Source organism: Eschrichtius robustus, chromosome 3, assembly GCF_028021215.1.
Source record: "Eschrichtius robustus isolate mEscRob2 chromosome 3, mEscRob2.pri, whole genome shotgun sequence".
Lineage (NCBI taxonomy): Eukaryota > Metazoa > Chordata > Mammalia > Artiodactyla > Eschrichtiidae > Eschrichtius > Eschrichtius robustus.
Window position 1 is genome coordinate 75,686,772 of NC_090826.1, and position 26,624 is coordinate 75,713,395.

The 26,624-nt window shown below is 34.9% G+C and overlaps 1 protein-coding gene and 1 non-coding gene across 2 annotated transcripts in view; both read right to left on the reverse strand.

Moving 5' to 3' along the window:
• Positions 1-26,624, reverse strand: part of COL24A1 (collagen type XXIV alpha 1 chain) — a 384,282-nt gene that overhangs the window by 136,072 nt on the left and 221,586 nt on the right. The window contains exons 26-32 of the mRNA XM_068540226.1: positions 23,038-23,091; positions 19,482-19,535; positions 12,535-12,588; positions 11,199-11,252; positions 4,123-4,176; positions 3,793-3,837; positions 3,630-3,674 (exon numbers count right to left, since the gene is read on the reverse strand). Coding sequence (XP_068396327.1) covers positions 3,630-3,674; positions 3,793-3,837; positions 4,123-4,176; positions 11,199-11,252; positions 12,535-12,588; positions 19,482-19,535; positions 23,038-23,091 — 360 coding nt within the window. The remainder of the gene's footprint in view (positions 1-3,629; positions 3,675-3,792; positions 3,838-4,122; positions 4,177-11,198; positions 11,253-12,534; positions 12,589-19,481; positions 19,536-23,037; positions 23,092-26,624) is intronic.
• On the reverse strand, positions 10,129-10,200 carry TRNAD-AUC (transfer RNA aspartic acid (anticodon AUC)). Its single transcript has one exon. It is a non-coding gene; the product is annotated as a tRNA-Asp (tRNA).

The following is a 26,624-nucleotide window of genomic DNA, read 5'->3' on the forward strand; positions in this document are numbered from 1 at the left end:
GTGTAGAAAAAAAATCCGAAAAAAAAGTTGAAAAATTTCCAAATTTAGTGAAGGCAAATTTACACACGCAAGAAACTCAGCAAACATTAAGCTGGATAAATGTAAAGAAAATCCATCTAGACACATCATAGTCAAACTACTGAAAGCCAAAGATAAAGAGAGAATCTTGAAAGCAGCCAGAGAAAAATGATACATTATATGCAGGGGAATAATGATAAAGATAAGTGTGGACTTCTCATCAGAAATAATGCAGGCCAAAAATAAATGGCATGTCATCTTTACATTGCTGAATGGAAACAAACAAAAAACCCTGTTGACCCAGAATTCTATAACCAGTGAAAATGTCCTTCAAGAATAAAGGTGAAATAAAGAAAAACTAAGAGAATTCATCACTAGAAGAACTTGACTATAAGAAATCTAAAGGAAGTTCTATAGGCTGCAGGGAAGTATACCACTTAGAAATGTGCATCTGTAGAAAGGAATGAAGAGCACCAGAAATAGTAAATTCATGGATAATTTTAAAAATCACTACTTTCCTCCTAAATATCTCTAATTTATGTTTCATTTATATTAAAGCAAAAAGTATTTTATTTATATTAAAGTAGAATTTTAACTTTGCAATATATAAGATATAAGTTATATATCTATAACTTATATAGATATAAAACAAATAGAGCATATAAGACAGGATGCTGGTAAACAGGTCTCTATGGCTGCAAGTTTCTTACAATTATGTTAAGTATTACTGTATTAACTCTAAGTAGACAGTGGAAAGTTACAATGTGATCCCTAAACCACGGGTTGGCAAACTACAGTCTGAGGGCCAAATCTGGACCATCACCTGATTTTGTAAATAGTTTTTTTTTGAATAGTCATGCTCATTCCTTTATATACCGTCTATGGTTGCTTTCACACTATGATGACACTAGAGCTGAGTAGTTGTGACAGAGACCATACAGCCCACAAAGCCTGAAATATTTTGTGGCACTTTACAGAGAAAGTTTGCTGGCTCCCGACCTAGAATAACCACTTAAAAGTAATAATGAGAAGTAGAGCTAAAAAGCGAATAGTTAAATTAGAGTGGCGTTCTCAAAGTCATTCAGTGCCTAAAGAAGGTGCTGCACACCACTACTGCTGCCACGACAGAGGAGAAACAGCCATAAAAATGGTAGACCTAAATCCAACCACATCAATAACTACATTAAGTGGAAATGGAGCAAACACTAATTAAAAGGCAGAGGTTGTTGGAATGAATAAAAAGGCAAGATCTAACTTTAAGACATTCACTTTGAACATCAAGGCACAGATGGTTTGAAAATAAATGAATGAAAAAGATACGCCATGCAAACAGCTAGAGAGACTTACATATCAAATAAAGTAGGTTTCAAAACAAACAGTATTACCAGGGATAAAAAGTATTACCAGAGATATAGAGGAACATTTTGTAATGATAAAAGGCTCAGTTGATTGGGAAGACATAGTAATCATAATGTGAATACTCTAAAAATAGTTTCAAAATACATAAAGCAAACTCTGACAGAATTAAAGAGAGACACAGACAAATACAAAATCATAGTTGGAGAATTTAATACCCTTAACTCATCAACTGAAAGAATATCTAGATAAAAATCAGTAATGTATGAGCTGTTATAGTTTTTGTAAGATTTAGAAAACTAAAAAGTTACTCAGGCTTTATCACTTTATTAACACAATGAATCATATCCTTTCTTCCTGATTCGCCCTTTGAGTCAGATATACGTGTGGATGGAAGGCAAGTATACGAAACAATGTTGGCCCATAGACAAATATACTTCTCCTGTTTATCTGGACTAGCAGAGTACTATATGTGTTACCAATTTCCTTGTAATACCTAGCTTTAGAATTACAACAATTTAGAGATGTATCTTTATTTTACAGATGAAGAAAATATGATCCAGAGAGCTAACCAATCTAACCAAGACTATACAGCTATTAGGAGCGTGCACTAGAACAAAGATCAATCTGATCTCCAGTGTATCTTTCTATTATACAGCACTGCCTGCTTGTTGACAGTGCATAAATGATGAGAGACGCTGAGATTACCGTGCAGGATCAAATAAATCTTTGGGGCATCTGGATTTTTTGGATTAATTGATCCAAGCTTCCCTCAGATCTCAAAAGTCTCTTTCAGTTCGATCAAGACCGAGGAGACAATGTAGGTATGAAGTTAAGTAAACCTCAACAACTAGTATTAACTCATGATTTACTGTCACTCACTAAGATAACTTTACTCTTCCGGTAGTCTATGAAACTTGTTTGCCATAAGCTACCATTACAAAATGGTTCTAGTAACTTTTATTTGATTGAGAAAATCAAATATCAAATTTTACATTTATCCATGCATATCTGATAGGCTGAAAATGAAGGTAAAACTCTAAGGAATGTCAACAATGTACAAAATGAGTAAGTAATTTTATTTCTCTTGGCCTTATTTTTCTAAAGTAAGAGGAATGGACCTGATAAATTCCAAATTTCTCCATTCAACTACAACATATTGGTTTTGTATACAGTGTAGCAAAGTGAAAAGAATCTCCAGAAACACCATTTACATTGATATAATAGAAACTTAGATGATGAATATTAATACTCAAGGAATGTTCTTTGGTGATGACTTCAATTAATAATATAATGTCACACACAAGTTCTTTCCCTGGATACAGTCATTTTTCTCTTTTAAGTGTCTGCTACTATAGGTTTGACCATTGGCAAATATAATGCTATTATGGAAAACAACCGGCAGGGGGCAGCAGATTTCAAAGAGGAACAAGTAAATGCAGTGACATTAGTGATAATTACTACAGCAGCTAAAACATTTTTGTCCTATCCTTTTCTGACTCTTCAGTTGCAGTATATTTAAATTATGATCTAATTTAATAACTTTATACATATATGTATATGACAAATCAAAATGTCATTAAAAATTATGCTTACAAATGGAATTAAAAACCCATACATTTAAGCTCATGTGCTCAAAATTATATATGTATATATGTGTAATATATATGTGTGTGTGTATATATTTCTCTTTTTTAAAAAATACACTTTACTCCCCCTCAGTTAGTGATGATAACCACAGAACTTGTGTTCCAGAGAAGAAATTGTATAATTCTGAGATTTTTGATGGTAGGAAAATATTTAGCATTATATAGTATTAAAAACTCTTAGAGCAGTGCCATGGGAAAACATGATGACACACATAGCTCCACACTCCAAGGGTGCAAACAACACTCAAGGTGAGTTAAAATGAAACTAGGCAAGAAGCCTCAAAGAAGTTTCTTATGTTAGCTTTATTAATATTCTGTTATATTTACATGACATCATACCACTTTATCTTGAAATGGATTTTACAGAAAAACTATGATAACAGAGGTGAAGTAAAAGTATCAGTTATCACCACCGGTTTATAGATAGGTACAAAAAAGGCACAGATTGAGTAAGCAATTTGCCTCAATAAAAGACTGACCCAAGGACTGCAGGAGGAAAAGAACTTGTATTCTCTTAGTCTAAAATACTGATTACTAAACAAGAGTTGTATCACAGAATAAAGTGGATAAAATTTGCTTATAGCTTGGCAATTTTTAATTACTTACTTGTTTCCCTTGAACTCCTCTCTCTCCAGGGTTTCCAGTCTTACCCTACATAAGAAAGAAAATGCCTGGGTCAAGCAACTCCCTCCCCAAATATGAATCACACACCAAGAAAAATGGAAGATATTATATGTTTATCTTTAATGTGAAATATTTTACTACTTACAATAAGACCATAAGGCCCTCTTTTTCCTTGATCTCCTTTTTCACCCTAACAAGAATCAATTCCAGGTGAGTTAATCAGAATGTGACTTACGGTCTTATACACGCTAACATACACTCACATACCAAAAAATAAGACATCAAATACATAGTTCAATAATAAAAATAATACATTTCTGTGTGTGTAGTAAAAACTTTATGTATGTTTCATACTTAGACTAAGAAAAAATTTAGAACCATACTTTTATAAGGAAATACATCAGTGTTTACACAGGTAGGACATATGGGCTCAAAAATATTTAACTGTGTATGAAATGAGAAAATAAGTGATTACCTTGGCACCTTGTATACCTTGTTCTCCTAAGAGACCATCTGGTCCTCTTGGTCCCTAGAGATGGAAAAAATATCCTATTGTTAATTTTAAATGTTTCTTTTTTACTGTTATGCATCCTTACAAATGGAGACACTGGACTCTTTTTTAGTTGAAAAACTCCTTTTGCTTGTTTCTGTGCCATGACCACAGTAAAGAATACAGCTGAGTATATGGATGAACCCATTTGCATGGGAGAATCAGGCCAGTGTTTTCAAGATTTAATGCCAAATAGTAAATCAGATGACCACAAAAACAGCTGATTCAGTTGTTGAGGTAGCTATAGTATAGGTTTGTTATTTGAGTATTTTCTTTACCTTATCATTTACTCTGCAGAAATCCAGGATTTATTCTAAAAACAACTCTAAATTAACTTTAAAGTGGCTGGTTTGTTTGTCCAGTCTTCCTAAGTTTTATATTTTTGGAATGGAACTCTTCTCATCACTTTATTAGAAAAAGAATGCTGACTGCACTGTTCCCCGCTATGCACCTGCTTGACAGCTGAAAGATGGCAAGGGGCACAGAAAAGGAATAGAAAGTGCTGCTGGGAATGTTCATGTAAATTTAAAACTTCTCAGCTATGTTGCTATCAATATCAATTCAGTAATTAGTTATGAAGAAGCATTAGTTGCAAAAGTCATTCTCTAATGAAAGAGGACAGTATATGTTCCTTGCCTAATTGTAACTGTCCTTGGAAGATATTAAAGTCCTTTGCAAGGGAATTAATTCAATTCTACAACCATTAACTGAACATCTACTGTGAAAAAGGCACTGCATTAAGTGTTACGGGAATCCACATTATGAGATAAGGTAAATTATATAAATAACTATAAAATAGGCAGAGATATTGTGTGTTAAGGGCTAAAGGGATCAAAGGAGGGAGACAGCTTTCACATGTTTGTAAAGGGAATGAAGATATTATTTTGACAGTCAGAGGTCATGCTCTAAAAGAAATTCTAGATGGAGGCATAGTATGAGAAAAGGGTAAAGAAGCAGGAAAAAAGATACTTCGGAATGAAAAAACTAGTTTGTTTAGCTGAGCTGGTGATTACATGGAGTATTTTTTAGTATTTCTATACTAATAAATAATTGTGAAAGACTGGGATTTAAAATGTGAAGGACTGGAGTTTATATTTGAATCAATAAGCAATGAGGAGGCGCTGAAGATTTCTATACAAAAGAGTGATACAAATCTCCCAATACAACATGCTGATTTGAAGAAGCCCCGTAGGCGTCAATATCTTCTATTGTATCCCATCTGAGGCCAACTTAGTTTAGCTTTATATTATTAAAAAGCTGCTTACTTCCAGGAAGATCCCACATGCCGCGGAGCAACTAAGCCTGTGCACCAAATCTACTCAGCTTGCGCTCTAGAGCCCACAGACCACAACTACTGAGCCTGCGAGCCACAACTACTGAGGCCCGCGCACCTAGAGCCCGTGCTCCGCAAAAAGAAAAGCCACCACAATGAGAAGTCCACACACCGCAACGAAGAGTAGCCCCTGCTCCGTGCAACTAGAGAAAGCCCACGCACAGCAACGAAGACCCAATGCAGCCAAAAATAAATAAATTTGAATAAATAAATTAAAAAAAAAAAGAAATGAAGGAGAAGATATCACTACAGACCGCTGAGACATTAAAGGGAAAATAAGGGACTACTATTGATAGAAACAACTCTTCACACATAAATTCTACACCTTTGGAGTAAACTGACCCATTCTTCAAAAGCAAAAACTCAAAACAGGTCAAGGACAAAGAGATTATTTGCATAACTTTGTATCTATTAAAGAAATTGATTTTGTAAATAAAAACCTTCTGAAATAAAAATCTCCAGACCACCCCCCCCCCAAAAAAAACCCCAAAAAACCTGCTTACTGTAAACAGGACTCTCTTCCTGGGTGCCCTTAGGGTAAGTGCATACCCTGATCCTCTTGGACACATCCACAGGATTGGAGAGAAAACTCACACTCCATGAGGATCTATAGCTCCACTGGGCATACTAAAGCTAAAGCCATAGCTCTAGCCCTACAATTTCTGTCTATATTTAAGGTACTCCATGATCTGTTCCCAGTTTACTTTTTGATCCTATTTTCCCATAAAAGACTGCAAAACTAAGTTAAAGTATTAATGTACAGGACCTTGAATGTCAAATTGAGGAGTATGGACTTAATAGATAAGTGACTTTCAAAGTGTGTTGTTGTTCATTCAACAAACATTTACTGAGTGCCAACTATAAGCCAGGTATTGTCTTAGGCCCAGAGGATACAGTAGGGAGAAGAGGCAAATCCCTGAATTTATAAACAAGCAAATAGATCTATAAAATTAAAATATAAAGTGACTATAGGTAGTCAAGTGTAATGAAGAAAAATAAAGGAGGTTAAGGGAGTAGAAGGAGTCCAAGGTGGGGGGCCCTACTTTAGATCAGGTGTATGAGAAGGCTCTCTAAAGTGACATGTGGGTAGACCTGAAGGAGCTGAGACTGCAGGCTATGCAAATAACTTGGGGAAGATCATTCTGGCAGGAGAAATAGCAACTGCAAAGGTCCTGAGGTGGGGGCTTCCTTGGAATGTTTGACAATTAAGTAACTGAAGATGGAAAAAAAGAACAATGATTAAAGGATGACTCTGAAGTTTTAAGTGCAAAGATCCCTCAGGACCTTGCTCCAATAATCACCTTCATCTTATCAGTAGCCTGTATTGATTCTCTTTCTCCAGCACCTTCTATGCTTATTTTCTTTTTTCTGCCCTGTAAGAAAACACTTTCCAAATTTTTTTGGAGTAATAACAGAACGTGGCTGAGAAAATATGAAAAGGAATCAGTGGTTAGCATTCTAAAATACCACAGAAAACTAGTAAGATCTAGAAATGTATCCACTGGTAACTAGGCACTTAACTCCTTTGCAACATGAAAGTTCTGACTTTCTTGGATATTTTGTTAGTAAGTAACCAGTGGAATTATGACAGCATTAATATAAAAACAAATTGGAAGTGTAAGTTTGTTTAGGGTAGAAAGGGGGGGAGTGGGGAGAAGATAACAATTTTGACTCTAGACAACCAACCACAATGGTAGATCATCCAAGGCTAATGCTAGAGTTAGAAGTCATTCTGTCTAGGTTTAAAAGTTAGCAGCCATAAGGATAAAGCTTCAAAAGGCCCCCAAACATAGAGTAATAAGTTAAAAAGAATTTTTAAAAATTGTTTGATCCAAAAATGATTGAAAAAAGTCTCATTTCTTAGATAAAAATAAGATTAAGTGGTTGCCTAGATATATATGTAGAAAAGGCTGCATTGAGCTCAGGAAGAAAGTCTCATAATTAACTGCCAGTTTCTGCCTCAGCACATAGATTACCCACTGTCAAGGCTGAACTAGTCTAAACCCTGCTTTTTAAGATGAAGCAACTGAAGCCTGCAGATATCAATATAAGTGAGTCACCTGATTCACATAATGTCTAAATGTCTAAAGACTTTGAATAACTGTGCTTTATTAAGTTTATAATATTTTTTCAAATGTTAAAAAATAAATAGATGTAATCCTGTTATCAAGTGAATTCAGGCTGAAATAGAGGACTTGAAGTTTAGAAGAAGTTTACAAAATGAATATTAAACACTAGTAAAATGCTGATTAGTGTTACAGTTGAAAGGAACTCCCTCCAAAATTAAGGAATACTTTAATGATAATCACTCATTTTTTAATGTTTTCCATTAAAAATATTTTTACTTAAAAGTACTTTAACATTTATTATTTCATTTACTAAACCAGGACTAGACAGGGAAAAAAGAAAGAGAAGTTTCTGCTCCCACTGTGATGACAAAGATAACCACATTAAGTTAAAAAAAATGTCTAAGTACAACAATTATATTTAATTAAAGGCTATAAAGCCTGAGGTTGCTAGTTAAGAGGTTAAGGCTGGCAGAACTCTAGGAAAGTTTGGTCCTCTCTATGCTTCAGTTAAGGGTTGGTTAATTAGCTAAAAGCTTAGCTTTATCAATATCTGCAAGTTTCACTTTGATATTGGTTGTAGAAGTTATCCCTGGAGTTATTCTTTGACTCCTGAGACATAACAAGCTTCAGGACAAGCTATAAGAAAATTAGACAAACAATATTATAATAGGTACCTAATTGGGGATAAAGTTATTTTTTCTAATACCTGCCTTAAAATCTCTACCTATAAAGCTCTTGAAGAATGCATTCTGGTTAAGTTAAAAAAAAAAATCTAATCTTTTCTTTATCCTCTTTTGGAAAAGTTAAAGTTGGCTACAGCTAACTCTCCCATCAAACAATCTCAAACTACATGAATATTTTCAGCCAATCCTGTTATTTTTTTCAGTTATATAAGGGGCAGGATTACACAATCTTCATAAAATTAGTTAGAAAAATTTTCATGATACTAAGTTGCTTAGGTTATTTCCTGAGATGGCAGGTATTGTTGCTTGACCGAGCTTTCGCTATTCTCTGTCAATATTGTATGATACTTTAAAAGCCACTGGACTGTAAGTCATTAAACCGTAAAATCCATGTGGTTTAGATCTAAGAAAAAGTTAACCTTGAATCCTCCATGACAGTAAGAGAGTGTCTGACAGATGGTATTATATCAGTAAATGTTAGATAGATGAATGGCAGATGGATGGATAGGAGAGAAGCAGAAGGACAGGCAGACTCCTTGGGTTGTGGTCCTACCATTCATGATGTTTGCATGTTCACCTATGATAACAGTACAAATCACAGGCAGAACAGCAAGGGCATACAAGCACTAGTTTCATAATGAGAGTTCTTTGTGTGGCCTCCTAGTGCAAATGTGCCTAGCTTCCCCTCCAATGTACTGTGACACAGTTGTGTGTCATAAAGTGTTACAGGTGTGCTGGAAATATTGACCCCCTTTGGGGGGTAGCCTTTGGGGTAACAAGGAAGGGCTGGGGCACAGGAATTCCCAGCCAGATACTTTTTTCATTTATCCCTGTGGGCTGGACATATAATATATTCTCATTTTTTGTGAGTGAAAAATATTCGAAAGGATATTTATTACGATCACATCTATAGTGGAGAATAGACTGGAGAATGGATTGATGGGAGAAGAAGATACTAGGTGATAACTAGAATGGAACATCATAATACTATATTCTTTCCCAAATATTCTGGTCTTTAGTTCTTTTTGATATTCCCAATGTTCACTGATTATTTGAAATATTCTCCTATAAAGGAAGCACTTTTGCATTAAACAAAGCCCTTATTTCTAAACAAAAAGACCTTGTTTAGAAAATACTGGGTGAACTTTAAATAATTATGAGAAGCCATTTGGGAACAAATCAGTAAAATGTATTTGGAGGATGAGAGGAAAATAGATGCTTGAAGAGGTGAGAATTGAAAACAAAGTGTCAAATCAGAAAAGAGTAATAATTTGCCCAAGGATCACAGGGAGGTTAGAAAACTGCAGAGAATATGAACTTTCCATATGACTTATCAGATAGTACAAGTGGTTCAGAAACATATCTTGCTTAGGTACATGGCCTATGCCTGGATAATCAATAAGACCTCAATTACTTAGGTAACCAAAGTAAGTATTTCTGTTTTTTTAAATCTGTCACAAAACTGGTTGAACTTTCCCACTATGAGTAATACAAAGTTGAATAAACACATTTGACCTGACCAAGTAGTGAATGCTGGCAGGGTACAGACCACTAAAATGACAGAGTACAGATCATCTTCCATGAGTTTTTATTTTATTATTTTAAATCTCATTTGGGCTAAAATAGATGTGGCTATCAGGATTATTTATAGACTGTAAATTCATAAGCCAGAAAGGAAAATAGTTTTTCAGAAAAGAAATGACAATACAGAAAAATTTGCTCTCTTTCTTTAATCTTCACCTAAAACACAGCACATGAAATTAAAGTCGTTATTTATTTATTTTGCCTATTTTCTTTTCTTTTCTTTCCTTCTTTTGGCCATGCTGCACAGCTTGTGGGATCTTAGTTCCCTGACCAGGGATTGAACCTGGGCCACGGCAGTGATAGCACCAAATCCTAACCACTGGACCACCAGTGAATTCCTAAAGTTGTTATTTTAAACTGAGCATTTTTCTCCCATTTGCCAACTGGAAAATGGCAGTTTAAAAAAAAAAATTGTTATTTGAAGGCCATGTTTTTAGAATTTTAAAATATTTTCTTCACTAGCTGTAAAAGTGAAGGTAAAGCCAAGGGGGAAAACAGAGTTCTTAAAGCCCACATATTCAAATTAATCAAGGAAAAATACTCTAAAATTCAATAGGGGTATTGAATAAGCATAGGGTTTGGAATCAGACACACTAAGGTTTGAATCCTGGTTGTGCCATAGACCTGCGTGTCTACAGTTCATATACTTAAACTCTCTGAGCCCCGTTTTCCTCAACTATAATATCTGAGATAAATGCCTCTCCTTCCTAGCGTGGTTTTGAGTATTAGGTTAGATGGTATATGTAAAAGTGCCCGGCACATGACAAGCATGCAATAAATGGTGGTTCTTATTTCTTTAAAGAAAAAAAAAAAGGATTTAATGTTCAAAAGACTTAAAGAGTGAAAGGTTTTAATTTAATTCTTACGCATAATTATTAGACAATGATGATATATTACCTCTTATTCACAGTGAATAAACTCTTAGTCATCCTGTGTATTCTTATTCTACTTCCTATCACTCTTATTCTGTCAAGCTGTTACTACCCCTTGCTATAGAAGTCTCCTGTGAGTAGAAAAATAATTTAAACATCTTTGCGTTCACAATTCCCCCAAAGAATGAAACTGGGAGTTGGGAATAAGAAAGAAGAATTCTTTGTCAATAAGTGAAATTTCTAGAACACAAAATGGAAAAGTATGGTTTTATAAATACAAATGATTATGAATTACATTTAAATTAATGTAGGTAGGTCACCTAATATAATGAAAACAAGAAAAAACCCAACAACCTCTAAGCATGATCTAGAAGATATAGAGCTATTTTTGCTGAACGCATCACTATTTATGACGCCATTTTTTAAAAGGTTAATGCACTTCCTTGATTAGATAACTTACTCTTCGTCCTTTAGGACCTGGACTCCCAGGTGGTCCTCTTGCCCCCACAGGACCCTACACATTGAAAATTTAAAAATCAGTTATAGAATTAACAGGAACGTTACAAAAACAGCAGTTACAACCTTTCTTATGATATGTAATTCTCCTTGGGAATTCTTAAAATAAAATTGATTAGTCTCCTTTAAAAATATGCTTTAATTATTAAACAAATACCATACTACCCTCCCCCAATATTCTGCTTCTGACATAGTCTACTATTTGGAGAAATTTAATTTCTAAGTGTTTACACCCTGAAAAAGAATGGGAAGTATTTAATATTCACTGACCACACAGTTTTTAGGATGAGCACATATGGAGTGGTGGGAGACACGACACATAAGGGAGACACCCACTTAGCCAGTCTGACCAGTCTAATCTCCCTGGTCCATCAAAGAACCAATGGCTACTTTTGCAAGATTTCTTTCTCATTACTCTAGATACTTATGATAATCCCATCACATAAAAATAGATTTTTTTCTGTTACCATGAAAAATGCCACAAAATTTTCCAAATTTACGGGCCACAAAAAATAGCCTTAAAAGAAGATTAAGTTGTCATTTGTTACTAAGTCAAGTACAATGAATTATTTTTATACCCAATGGTCTCCAATGCTTAGAAGACAAAATTTATTTATCTATATAACACAGGTAGATAAAAACAGTGAACTTACCCAGGATCTCAAATCTATTTCTTATCTTACACAAGTAAAAAGATTGGCAACTGTGCCCTAGATCAGTCTTCCTCATTTTTGAAGTCAATGACACAACTATCAGTATGCTGGAAGATTGGGCTTATCTTCAAAACAGAAGCTTCACAAAACAGCATAAACCATTTCTGATAATAGTTCTGCTTAGGGGATCACAAAGGCTGATATTCTTCACATTTAAGTTCACAATAACTTTCAAATTTTAATAAGCAAACTTTCTCTTTAGAGACAAGGCTTCATTATCTTTCTGTAACCACAAATGGAGTTTTTCAAAACAGTTTTTGAATAAAGGTATATTTTCTATGAATTTTATCAGTTTGAGAATATGTGGAAATTTCTAAGAACAACATGTTGGAAATTGTGCTTGTGATTTGTTTGTCCAATAGGTCTAAGCTTGATTACTGACTCTGTTTTCTTATATGGGGTTATTCAAAAGAAAGTTTAGATGTTTTTTATTTTAGGTTGCAGAACTATACTATTAGAAGTGAGGAGTAAATAATAGAGCAAGTAGAAGTGAGGAGGTTCAAGATACCATGATATATTCTAGAGTGTTTTGCATTGACTGGGAAGAGAAGTCTTTTCTATACTTACAGGTAATCCCAGTGGACCCATGGCTCCTGGAACCCCAGGAGGACCTGGATATCCCTATAATTTAAGCAAAAATATAAAAGACATAAATTCTCCATCACATCTAATTATTTTCATTGAAGACAAACAAGTAAATTATAAATAGTAATTAAAAATGATAATGTGATAAGATCTCCCTCTACTATCCAAGACATAAAAGGCCACAGGAAATGTTCCAGAGATAGACAATAGAAATAAAAAATGTTTACATAGAAGCTGGGTATACTTTTATTAGAAACTCTTTGCCTAGAAATGAAATTTGCTAGCCAGAATCACATATTATAACCTACTGAGAAGAGAATATCCATCTCACATTTCTATAGGTTGTGTTATGCTATGAATAGATGTATATTATGTTATATAGATTGTGAAACCATATCATTTTCAGATGTCAGGGAATTCAATAGTTAAGAAATGTGGGCCTCTCCAGGGTACTCCAAGACCAGCAGCCATGTGGCTGACTGGGTCTTTGTGCTCTGGCTGGGGTTCAGGCCTGTGCCTCTGAGGTGGGAGAGCCGAGTTCAGGACATTGGTAGACCAGAGACCTCCTGGCTCCATGTAATATCAAACAGTGAAAGCTCTCCCAGAGATCTCCATCTCAACGCTAAGACCCAGCTCCACTCAACGACCAGCAAGCTACAGTGCTGGACACCCTATGCCAAACAACTAGCAAGACAGGAACATAACCCCACCCATTAGCACAGAGACTGCCTAAAATCATAATAAGGTCACAGACACCCCAAAACACACCACCAGACATGGTCCTACCAACAGAAAGACAAGATCCAGCCTCATTCACCAGAACACAGGCACCAGTCCCCTCCACCAGGAAGCCTACAAAACCCACTGAACCAACCTTAGCCACTGGGGGCAGACACCAAAAACAACGGGAACTACGAACCTGCAGCCTGTGGAAAGGAGACCCCAAACACAGTAAGTTAAGCAAAATGAGAAGACAGAGAAATATGCAGCAGATGAAGGAGCAAGGTAAAAACCCAACAGACCAAACAAATGAAAAGGAAACAGGCAGTCTACCCGAAAAAGAATTCAGAGTAATGATAGTAAAGATGATCTAAAATCTTGGAAACAGAATGCAGAAAATACAAGAAACATTTAACAAGGACCTAGAAGAAATAAGAGCAAACAAACAATGATGATCAACACAATAAATAAATTAAAAATTCTCTAGAAGGAATCAATAGCAGAATAACTGAGGCAGAAGAATGGATAAATGACCTGGAAGATAAAATAGTGGGCATAACTACTGCAGAGCAGGATAAAGAAAAAAGAATGAAAAGAACCGAGGACAGTCTCAGAGACCTCTGGGACAACATTAAATGCACCAACATTCGAATTATAGGAGTGTAAGAAGAAGAGAAAAAGAAAGGGATTGAGAGAATATTTGAAGAGATTATAGTTGAAAAATTCCCTAATATGGGAAAGGAAATAGTCAATCAAGTCCAGGAAGTGCAGAGAGTCCCATACAGGATAAATCCTAGGATAAACATGCCAATACACATATTAACCAAACTATCAAAAATTAAATACAAAGAAAAAATATTAAAAGCAGCAAGGGCAAAGCAACAAATAACATACAAGGGAATCCCCATAAGGTTAACAGCTGATCTTTCAGCAGAAACTCTGTAAGCCAGAAAGGAGTGGCAGGACATATTTAAAGTGATGAAAGGGAAAAACCTACAACCAAGATAACTCTACTTAGCAAGGATCTCAGTCAGATTTGACGGAGAAATTAAAACCTTTACAGACAAGCAAAAGCTAAAAGAATTCAGCACCACCAAACCAGCTTTACAACAAATGCTAAAGGAACTTCTCTAGGCAGGAAACACAAGAGAAGGAAAAGACCTGCAATAATAAACCCAAAACAATTAAGAAAATGGTAATAGGAATATAAATATCGATAACTACCTTAAATGTAAATGGAATAAATGCTCCAACCAAAAGACATAGACTGGCTGAATGGATACAAAAACAAGAACTGTATATATGCTGTCTAAAAGAGACCCTCTTCAGACCCAGGGATACAGACAGACTGAAAGTGAGGGGATGGAAAAGATATTCCATACAAATGGAAATCAAAAGAAAGCTGGAATAGCAATACTCATATCAGACAAAATAGACTTTAAAATAAAGACTATTACAAGAGACAAAGAAGGACACTACATAATGATCAAGGGATCAATCCAAGAAGAAGATAAAACAATTGTAAAAATTTATGCCCCCAACATAGGAGCACCTCAATACATAAGGCAAATGCTAACAGCCATGAAAGGGGAAATCGACAGTAACACAGTCATAGTAGGGGACCTTAACACCCCACTTTCACCAATGGACAGATCATCCAAAATGAAAGTAAATAAGGAAACACAAGCTTTAGATGACACATTAAACAAGATGGACTTAATTGATATTTATAGGACATTCCATCCAAAAACAGCAAAATGCACTTTCTTCTCAAGTGCTCATGGAACATTCTCCAGGATAGATCATATCTTGGGTCACAAATCAAGCATCAGTAAATTTAAGAAAATTGAAATCGTGTCAAGTATCTTTTCCGACCACAATGCTATGAGACTAGATACCAATTACAGGAAAAAAATCTGTGAAAAATACAAACACATGAAGGCTAAACAATATGCTACTAAATAACCAAGAGATCACTGAAGAAATCAAAGAGGAAGTCAAAAAATACCTAGAAACAAATGACAATGAAAACACGACGACCCAAAACCTATAGGAATCAGCAAAAGCAGTTCTAAGAGGGAAGTTCATAGCAATACAATCCTACCTCAAGAAACAAGAAACATCTAAAATAAATAACCTAACCTTACACCTAGCAATTAGAGAAAGAAGAGCAAAAACCCCCCAAAGTTAGCAAAAGGAAAGAAATCACAAAGATCAGATCAGAAATAAATGAAAAAGAAATGAAGGAAACAATAGCAAGATCAATAAAAGTAAAAGCTGGTTCTTTGAAAAGATAAGCAAAATGGATAAACCATTAGCCAGACTCATCAAGAAAAAAAGGGAGAAGACTCAAATCATAGAATAAGATATGAAAAAGGAGAAGTAACAATGGACACTGCAGAAATACAAAGGATCATGAGAGATTACTACAAGCAACTCTATGCCAATAAAATGGACAACCTGGAAGAAATGGACAGATTCTTAGAAAAGCACAACCTTCTGAGACTGAACCAGGAAGAAATAGAAAATATAAACAGACAAATCACAAGCACTGAAAATGAGACTGTGATTAAAAATCTTCCAACAAACAAAAGCCCAGGACCAGGCGGCTTCACAGGCGAATTCTATCAAACATTTAGAGAAGAGCTAACACCTATCCTTCTCAAACTCTTCGAAAATATAGCAGAGGGAGGAACACTCCCAAACACATTCTACAAGGCCACCATCACCCTGATACCAAAACCAGACAAAGATGTCACAAAGAAAGGAAACTACAGGCCAATATCACTGATGAACATGGATGCAAAAATCCTCAACATAATACTAGCAAACAGAATCCAACGGCACATGAAAAGGATCATACACCATGATCAAGTGGGGTTTACCCCCGGAATGCAAGGATTCTTCAATATATGCAAATCAACCAATGTGATAAACCATATTAACAAATTGGAGAAAAACCACATGATCATCTCAATAGATGCAGAAAAGGCTTTCAACAAAATTCAACACCCGTTTATGATAAAAACCCTCCAGAAAGTAGGCACAGAGGGAACTTACCTCAACATAATAAAGACCATATATGACAAACCCACAGCCAACATCATTCTCAATGGTGAAAAACTGAAACCATCTCCTCTAAGATCAGGAACAAGACAAGGGTGTCCACTCTCACCACTATTATTCAACATAGTTTTCGAAGTCTTAGCCTCAGCAATCAGAGAAGAAAAATAAATAAAAGGAATCCAAATCGGAAAAGAAGAAGTTGAGCTGCCACTGTTTGCAGATGACACGATACTGTACATAGAGAATCCTAAAGGTGCTACCAGAAAACTATTAGAGCTAATCAATGAATTTGGTAAAGTAGCAGGGTACAAAATTAATGCACAGAAATCTCTTGCATTCCTATACACTAATGATGAAAAATCTGAAAGTAAAATTAAGGAAATACTCCCATTTACCATAGCAACAAAAAGAATAAAATACCTAGGAATAAACCTACCTAAGGAGACAAAAGACCTGCATGCAGAAAACTATAAGATACTGATGAAAGAAATTAAAGATGATACAAACAGATGGAGAGATATACCATGTTCTTGGATTGGAAGAATCAACATTGTGAAAATGACTCTACTACCCAAAGCAATCTACAGATTTAATGCAATCCCTATCAAACTACCAATGGCATTTTTCACAGAACTAGAACAAAAAATTTCACAATTTGTATGGAAACACAAAAGACCCCGAATAGCCAAAGGAATCTTGAGAAAGAAAAACAGAGCTGGAGGAATCAGGCTCCCTGACTTCAGAGTATACTACAAAGCCACAGTAATCAAGACAGTATGGTACTGGCACAAAAACGGAAATATAGATCAATGGAACAGGATAGAAAGCCCAGAGATAAACCCACGCACATACGGTCACCTTATTTTTGATAAAGCAGGCAAGAATATACAATAGAGAAAAGACAGCCTCTTCAATTAGTGCTGCTGGGAAAACCGGACAGCGACATGGAAAAGAATGAAATTAGAACATTCCCTAACACCATACACAAAAATATACTCAAAATGGATTAAAGACTTAAATGTAAGGCCAGACACTATAAAACTGTTAGAGGAAAACATAGGCAGAACACTCTATGACATAAATCACACCAAGATCCTTTCTGACCCACCTCCTAGAGAAATGGAAATAAAAACAAAAACAAACAAATGGGACCTAATGAAACTTAGAAGCTTTTGCACAGCAAAGGAAACCATAAACAAGACGAAAAAACAGCCCTCAGAATGGGAGAAAATATTTGCAAATGAAGCAACTGACAGAAGATTACTCTCCAAAATTTACAAGCAGCACATGCAGCTCAATATCCAAAAAACAAACAACCCAATCCAAAGACGGGCAGAAGACCTGAATAGACATTTCTCCAAAGAAGACATACAGATGGCCAAGAGGCATATGAAAAGATGCTCAACATCACTAATCATTAGAGAAATGCAAATCAAAACTACAATGAGGTATCACCTCACACAGGTCAGAATGGCCATCATCAAAAAATCTACAAACAATAAATTCTGGAGAGGGTGTGGAGAAAAGGGAACCCTCTTGCACTGTTGGTGGGAATGTAAATTGGTATAGCCACTATGGAGAACAGTATGGAGGTTCCTTAAAAAATGAATAATAGAACTACCATATGACCCAGCAATCCCACTACTGGGCATATACCCTGAGAAAACCATAATTCAAAAAGAGTCATGTACCACAATGTTCTTTGCACCACTATTTACAATAGCCAGGACATGGAAGCAACCTAAGTGTCCATCAACAGGTGAATGAATAAAGATGTGGCATATATAAACAATGGAATATTACTCAGCCATAAAAAGAAACGAAACTGAACTCTTTGTAGTGAGGTGGATGGACCTAGAGTCTGTCATACAGAGTGAAGTCAGAAAGAGAAAAACAAATACTGTATGCTAACACATATATGTGGAATCTAAAAAAAAAAAAAAAAGGTTTTGATGATACTAGGGGCAGGACAGGAATAGGGACACACACATAGAGAATGGACTTGAGGACAAGGGAAGGGGGAAGGGTAAGCTGGGACAAAGTGAGAGAGTAGCATTAACATATATACACTACCAAATGTAAAATAGATAGCTAATGGGAAGCAGCTGCATAGCACAGGGAGATCAGCTCAGTGCTTTGTGACCACCTAAGGGGGTGGGATAGGGAGGGTTGGAGGGATATGCAAGAGGGAGGGGATATGGGGATATATGTATACATATAGCTGATTCACTTTGTTATACAGCAGAAACTAACACAACATTGTAAAGCAATTATACTCCAATAAAGATGTTAAAAAATAAAAAATAAAAGAAATGTGAATGTGTACAAATACTTTAGCCTGTCAAATTTCAGAAGGAACACACCCTTTGTGGTATTAACCATATTCAAATGATTCAGAGAATGCCTTAGGAGTCAATAATTCCTGAAATTAATTAGCCTATGGGTATATTAAACTTCCTAGTTGACAGCAATTGGAGATAGGTAAAAAAATAATCTTACAGTGCTCTACTCATAATACAGAAGTTAAAACTGAGCAAAAATTTATGTAAAATGAATTTGTAGATAGCATTAGGTACACCAGATCCACCACAATATATTTTCTGAAAGCAAGATTCTTTAATTGAAAATAATTGTTCATTTCTATCACATTTAGAAACTTTAATAAATGAAAAAGCTGAAATCTAGATATAAAATTTATCAGCTATTACTATCTTAAAGATAAAAGAATGTAAGATGAATTCTGGATTCTGCTTTTCCACATATCAAATAATTACACTGTGACCAGAAACTTATGGAAAAGTGGCAATGATGATATGTGCCATATAAACTATAGGCTATAAAAAAAAAAGTAGAATCCTAATTGAATTTTCTTCTTCATCCACTTAAGCTTACTTAGGATGGTTTAATTCTTCTCTTAAGACTATAGGCTCATTCGACCTAGCCATGTGATTTGCATGCTTTTCAGTGCCAATCAGCATTCTGAATGGTAAACTGTTTAGAGGAGAAGAAAATTCTAATGGAAATTTACCACAAAATAGCATTTTTCACTTACTTAAATTTCATTCAAGGCAATTCCACCTCTGGAATGCCTTAACTTTATTATGTTCTTTGGACACATATCTTTCAAATCACTGAGCTCTTACCATAACGCCCTTTTCCCCCTGGGGACCTAGTGGCCCTGGATTTCCACGTTCTCCCTTTTAAAACAAAGAAAAAAGAAAAACATTGAGGCATGTTAATTAGTCATGAATGAGCTAAGCCTAGACAGGAAACTCATCCTAATTATCAGTAATTTTTAAATTTACAAATTTTGCATTTTTACCCTAAAGTTGCTAGACTTTTAATAAAAATCCTCTTAAGATAATTTTTAAGGGATAAAATACTAAAAAGTCTTATTAAAATGACGAAAATAGAAATTATGAACAATCAAGATTTAAAATTGAGCATGCATCGTATTCTAGTTTTGCAAGTAGAAATTCTTATAATTTTGAGACATATAAAATATAAGACTTGTAAAAGTATGAAAGCATATTGTAAAAATTAAGTGTATAACCATTGAACAAAATTTTATTTCTGTAATCTGTCCATCACAATTAAGCATAATCATGATAATCACATATGCCACAGCACATTAAAGGTCTAAACTGATTTACATTAAAATTCCAAGACTTTTCAACATGTTACTGTAGAAAATTTAACCTAACACAGAAGTAACTAAACCAGAATGAAAAAAGTACAAAACCATCTAAATTTTTTGAACTGATGTCATTTTATATTTGTTATATTGTTAATAAAAAAAATCAACAAGTATATATCAATCACTTTTAATGTACTAAGCTAGAGTTGGAGAGATATAACAGATATTTGACTTAGACTCTACCCTCAAGTAATTGAAAACATGACATTAACAAAGATGAATCAATTAAAGGACAATGAAATTTTAAATCGTGTGGTACTTATTCTAAGCCCAGGAAGGGAAGAAATCAGGAAGGATTAGAATAATCTGGAAAGACTTTACAGAGGAGATAGGAATTTAATTGAGTAGTGTACCTTGGCTTTGAATGAATAGAGGGAAGGGGAGAGGATACTCTAAACCAAGAAAACAGTAAGAATAAGAATAGGGACAAGTATGAAATATGAGATGGGGAGCAAGAAAGGTTTATACTGGAGAATATTAGAAAATTTGTTGGATGAACTGATTAAGCCAAAAATCACGTAGTATCTTGACAGCAAAGTAGAGCCGTTAACAGGCTTCAACAATAGGGAGGCTAATGAAGGTTCTTCAAAATGCTTTATCATGACCCATCAGAATTAGTCTTCTGCTTATAGTATGTAGGCTAGATTAAAAGATAGGGAAAGAGTAGTGTAAATATGATAGAGGGTAAATTTAAGATAAACTAATAAGAGTATGTCTAAGGGGGTAGCTTCGGGTCGACTATTAGAAAGGACAAATTGTAAAGAAAAAACTCTAAGACCTGCTAAAAGATTAGGCATAGAGGATGGAGGAAAAGGGAAATGCAAAGATGGGTTCTCTATCTATTCTGGAAGACTGGAAGAATAGAGATAGGCATACTAATAGAAATGAGATAATTGGGAAGAGACCAGTTTGGATGTGGGAAAAAAATGATGAATTTTAAATATTGGGTTGGCCAAAAGGTTCGTTTGTTTTTTTCCGTAAGATGGCTCTAGCAGCACTTAGTTGTCTTTAACTTCATTCGAAACAATTTTGTTAGATTGTATTATGACAGCTGTCATATCAGCGTGCATTTAAAAAAATTATCAAAATTGGTGAATTTTTGTGCAGCCATTTTAATACTGAAGATGGAAGAAAAACGCAACATTTTTCTGCATATTATGCTTTATTCTCTCAAGAAAGGTAAAAACGCAACTGAAACGCAAAAACAAGATTTGTGCAGTGTATGGAGAAGGTGCTGTGACTGATCAAACGTCTCAAAAGTGGTTTGCGAGTTTTGTGCTAGAGGTTTCTTTCTGGACGATGCGCCACAGTCGGGTAGACCAGTTGAAGTTGATAGCGATCAAATCAAGACATTAATTGAGAACAATCAACGTTATACCACGTTATACCAAAATATCCAAATCAAGCGCTGAAAATCATTTCCACCAGCATGGTTATACTAATTGCTTTGATGTTTGGGTTTCACATAATTTAAGCAAAAAAAACCTTCTTGACCGTATTTCTGCATGTGATTCTCTAGTAAAACGTAATGAAAATGTTCCGTTTTTAAAACAAATTGTGACGGGCGATGAAAAGTGGATACTGTACAATAATGTGGAACGGAAGAGATCGTGGGGCAAGCGAAATGAACCACCACCAACCACACCAAAGGCCGGTCTTCATCCAAAGAAGTTGACGCTGTACATATGGTGAGATTGGAAGGGAGTCCTCTATTATGAGCTCCTTCCAGAAAACCAAACGATTAATTCCAACAAGAACTGCTCCCAATTAGACCAACTGAAAGCAGCACTGGATAAAAAGCGTCCGAAATTAGTCAACAGAAAACTCATAATCTTCCATCAGGATAACGCAAGACCAAATGTTTCTCTGATGACAAGAAATAAAAACTGTTACAACTTGGCTGGGAAGTTCTGATTCATCCGCCGTATTCACCAGACATTGCACCTTCGGATATCCATTTGTTTCGGTCTTTACAAAATTCTCTTAATGGAAAAAATTTCAATTCCCTGGAAGACTGTAAAAGGCACCTGGAATAGTTCTTTGCTCAAAAAAGATAAAAAGTTTTGGGAAGATGGAATTATGAAGTTGCCAGAAAAATGGGAGAAGGTAGTGGAACAGTGAATAAGTTGTTCAATAAAGTTCTTGGTGAAAATGAAAAATGTGTCTTTTATTTTTTACTTAAAAACCGAAGGAAACTTTTGGCCAAGCCAATATGTTGAGTTTGACTTAAATTAAAAATTTCAGATGGAAATAACTGGAATATTATCTAATTTACTTCTAATCTTGGCTCTACTTAATTATTCACAAAGAATAGCCTTGCATATTAGACTATCATGCTTCTGCTTCATATTCAGCAAGTCAGGTTTCAGTCAAAGACTTGAAGTTATTGGTTTATTACCTACTAGCTCATTATAAGATTCTATTTTAAAAAAAATTCAAGAAAATGCCCTTGCTGGTTTCAAATAAAGAATTACTTATTTTTTTTAAAAAAAGACTTTCCTAAATTTGAAATTCAATGTGGAAAATCACTCCCAAGATAATGATTTCTAGGAAATTCTTAAGCAAATTACAATTTCCATCACAGTAGCCAAAAAGATCCATGAATAACTTCATACTGAATTCCAAGAGGATATAAAGAGTTTGTGACTGAAACTTGGATCAGGTAAAGTGATAACTTATTCTTCACTTTCAAAACTGTTTCCTTTAGGAGCTTGTTCTCATAAGTAGATTTAAATATTTTCTAGTCATAAACCTAGACCATCAATTTCATCTTTTCTCTTAAGAGCACATCATTATAGCCAAAAGAGTACTCTGCCTTTTAAAAATTAGAAACATATATGCTATCAGCTATATTGCAATATATTTAAGAGATTCAGTACAGGTAATGCATTTTAAGTTATGAGTAATTTCTAATTTCTAATTCATAAAATATCATATGACTGTCTCTCCTTTGAGTTTAGCTTAGAATCCTTACTATTGAACAAAACAATGAAAGAAATTACCTTTTCACCAGTGCTTGCAGTCATTCCAACTTCTCCAGGTAAACCAACAGGTCCCTTTTAGGAAAAAATATAATAGAAAATACACATATATTGTATTAGTATTACAGCATCCTGGTTTTAAATCACCTATAAACATGATGTTTCTTTCTAACTCATTCTAAATTTTATCTTAGAGTAAAATTCCTGCTGGTATAGGCGTCCTGTCTAAGACTTCACGTCAGAATTAATTATTCAGTTAATCAACAAATATATATGAATGTCTAATATGTGACAGGCTGGCTGCTGGGAGACACTGAGTTTCAAATTCAAATATAGTCCCTGTCTTTGTAGAACTTACAGTTCAGTGGATGTCATCAAAACTCCTGCAGTTTTTGCAGATTCTTGATGTGGATACACTAGCTTAAGAAATCATTTCTGTGACTTCCTTCTTTGAAAGCTCCTCAACACATGAGGGAATAGCATATACCCACTCGTTAATTCATTCAAAAAATATTTGGTGCCTACTTTGTGCCATGCACTATGCTGCTTGCTGAGATTTCATTAGTAAGGAAAAGGAGATCTAGGGCCTGCCCTGATGAGGCAAAAAGTCTTGTAACAGAAACAAGAACAACTAAATTAGAAAGTGAACATTTATAAATTATGATACAGGTTCACAAAGGAAACAACTGTGACGCTGAGGTGGAGAATAAAAGACAAGACCTATTTTAGGAAAGATGGTCAGGGTAAACCTGAGACCTGACATTTAAACTGAAAGCTGAAGAATAAAAAGAGGTCAGCCAGCCAAGCGCAGAAAGGAGGAAGAGAGTTCTAGGTGGAGAAAATAGCTTGAAGTAAAGAATGAATTTGGCAGAAGAAGTGAAAGAAGGCAATCAAGTACCACTGTTTCAGAGTGAACAACGCTCAGGGCGCATCTACCTTTGTCTCTATGGATTCTACTTCAAGCCGTGTAGAAAGCAAAAATGGTAATGTAGAACAAGCTTTACAACAAGAGTATAATCCTTCTCCCTGACTGTCTTCAATTATGAAGTTATTTTCTACTTTTATTTAAAAATGTATGAAACATTTTCTTTTTCAATAGCTAGCAAGCAAAGACACTATTTAGATTATGTAATATTACATATTAGCATACAGAAGGTACCTGAATCATGAAAAAATGGTTTGCAGTGTTGAAGCTACCTGAAGTTAATATATGGGGCATGATTTTATACACATATATTGGGTTGGCCAAAAAGTTTGTTCGTGTTTTTCCCGCTCTTACGTAAGATCTTACAGAAAAACTCGAACGAACTTTTTGGCCAACCCAATATCTATATCCTCACCCATATCTATCTATCTATCTATCTGGTGATTATGTATACATTAACATACGTTAAATACTTTCTGTGTGTCTGATTTAATCCTCACAACAACTATATTTGGTAGTATTATCATGATTCCCCTTTAACAGATGAGGAAGATGAGTTAAGAAGCTTTCTAAGGTAGATGAGTTTAAATAGTATAGATGAGTTTAAGTGGCTATTGAATGCTTGAAGTGTGGCTAGTCCAAACTGACATGTGCTATAAATGTAAAAGACACACTAGATTTCAAAGACCTACTACAAAAAGAATGCAAAACAGGCAAAAATAGTTTTGTTATCAAAATCTTTGCATATGAAGGAACATCCACACATATTTATTTATTTTGCCTATGATGGTGATGTGTACCTGTATAGACACATACACAACCAGTGATTTTTTTCATCACCAACCAGTAAATCTTTGACTAACTATATTATTCACCTTTTATGAAAGAGAGGACATTATACCCTTCTCTTTTTTAAAAAAAATTTTTATTGGAGTATAGTTGCTTTACCATGTTGTGTTAATTTCTACTGTACAGCAAAGTGAATCAACTATACATACACATGTATCCCCTCTTTTTTGGATTTCCTCCCCATTTGGATCCAATGACTTAGGAATAACATTTAGCATTCACTGAAATGATGTCAAGAACTATGATATAGTCCTTCTTGATAATCTCTGATTGCTTCTTCCTATTGTTACTTGATCTGTACAGTGCCCTTGAAAAGGAAAGTGGAGTCAAGAAAACTGAAGAACTGAGGAGTTAGGTCTTCTTTTAAGATGCCACAGTAAATCAATGGCATAGTCACAACTGAATTCCAGTCTTCTGTGGCCAGCGCTATTTCTATCACACCATGTTGCTGCTATGCTACTTGTTTAAAACGGATTTTTTTGTACCCCTGAAACTAACACAATATTGTAAATCAACTATACTTCAATAAAAATAGATTAATTAAAGAACCTTTTTAAATGCAAAATATCTAATTAATGACTTTCATTACATATTAAAATGATAATGCTTTGGATATATTAGTTGAAGTAAAATATTACTAAAATCAATTCACCATTTTTTTTTTACCTTTTTAAATATGGCTACTGGAAAATTTTTAATTACATTTGTGACTTGCATCATATTTCTATTGGATAGCACTGATCTATATTCTTAAGCAATATGCTAATATTAGTAGTTACATCCAGATGGAAGTGACCTAATAATTTATTTCTATGGCTATTTAAGTTTAAGAGAGTGAATACTTTCACTCTGAAACAATCAATGATCAATGGTCAGTTAATCAAATCTGAGCAGGAACAATGAAATAGAACTCTCTTGTGAGACAATAACCAAAACAGCAGAACCTGAACACAGACTAGTCTTAATTCAGGGGAAAAAAAACCCAAACCCATTTCCTAACATATAAAATCTAGGTGAGTGAATGGAGTAGGTCCATTTGGCCTATCCCAATATTGACCATGCATCCCAGAGTAATATTACCTACAAAAGTATTTTGTTTAGCCCACAGCTCACACTTACTAATTTTAAAAAGCTGAATAAAGGTGCTAAGATTTACCAATCTGGAGATTTTATATAAAAAGATTTTATATATAAAGATTTATAGGATGCCTGTCTTCAGATGACTAGCATGGTGTAGGCTAGCATTCTCAAAGGCAAATATTGGATAAGCACTCTTTAGTTTACCACATTCCCTACCAATTTCTCGTCTCATACCTGACCATTTCACTTATTTATTATACTACATGCTTGTTCGCAATAGGGCATTTGAGTTTGTCACCCCGATGTAAGTATTAGAAGGTGTAGTCCATCAAAAGGGCACAATTGGAAGAGATAGGTTCTTACTAGAAAAACAATTCATAGGATTACGTCCACATCCATAGGATCCATAGGGAATCTTTAATGAAACTTAGCTAGGGAGCAGATTTAAAGTGGTTCCCTTGGACTATTCCAGGACCTCAAAAAGTCTAATACAAACATACTAAATCTGATAACACTAGAAGTGTTGGCTAGAATGTGGGGACAGAATTCTTACACAGGAAGGATATAAATTGGTACATCACTTTGGAGAGCAATTTACTGTATGTAGTAAAACAGAAGATGCACTTAACCCACAACCTAGCACTTTCATTTCTAACTGTATACATGGGTTTCTACTCTCACATATATGCACTAGGAGATACACAGAAATGTCCATGGTGGCTTTATTTAAGTAGAGAAGTAGAATCACCTGAAT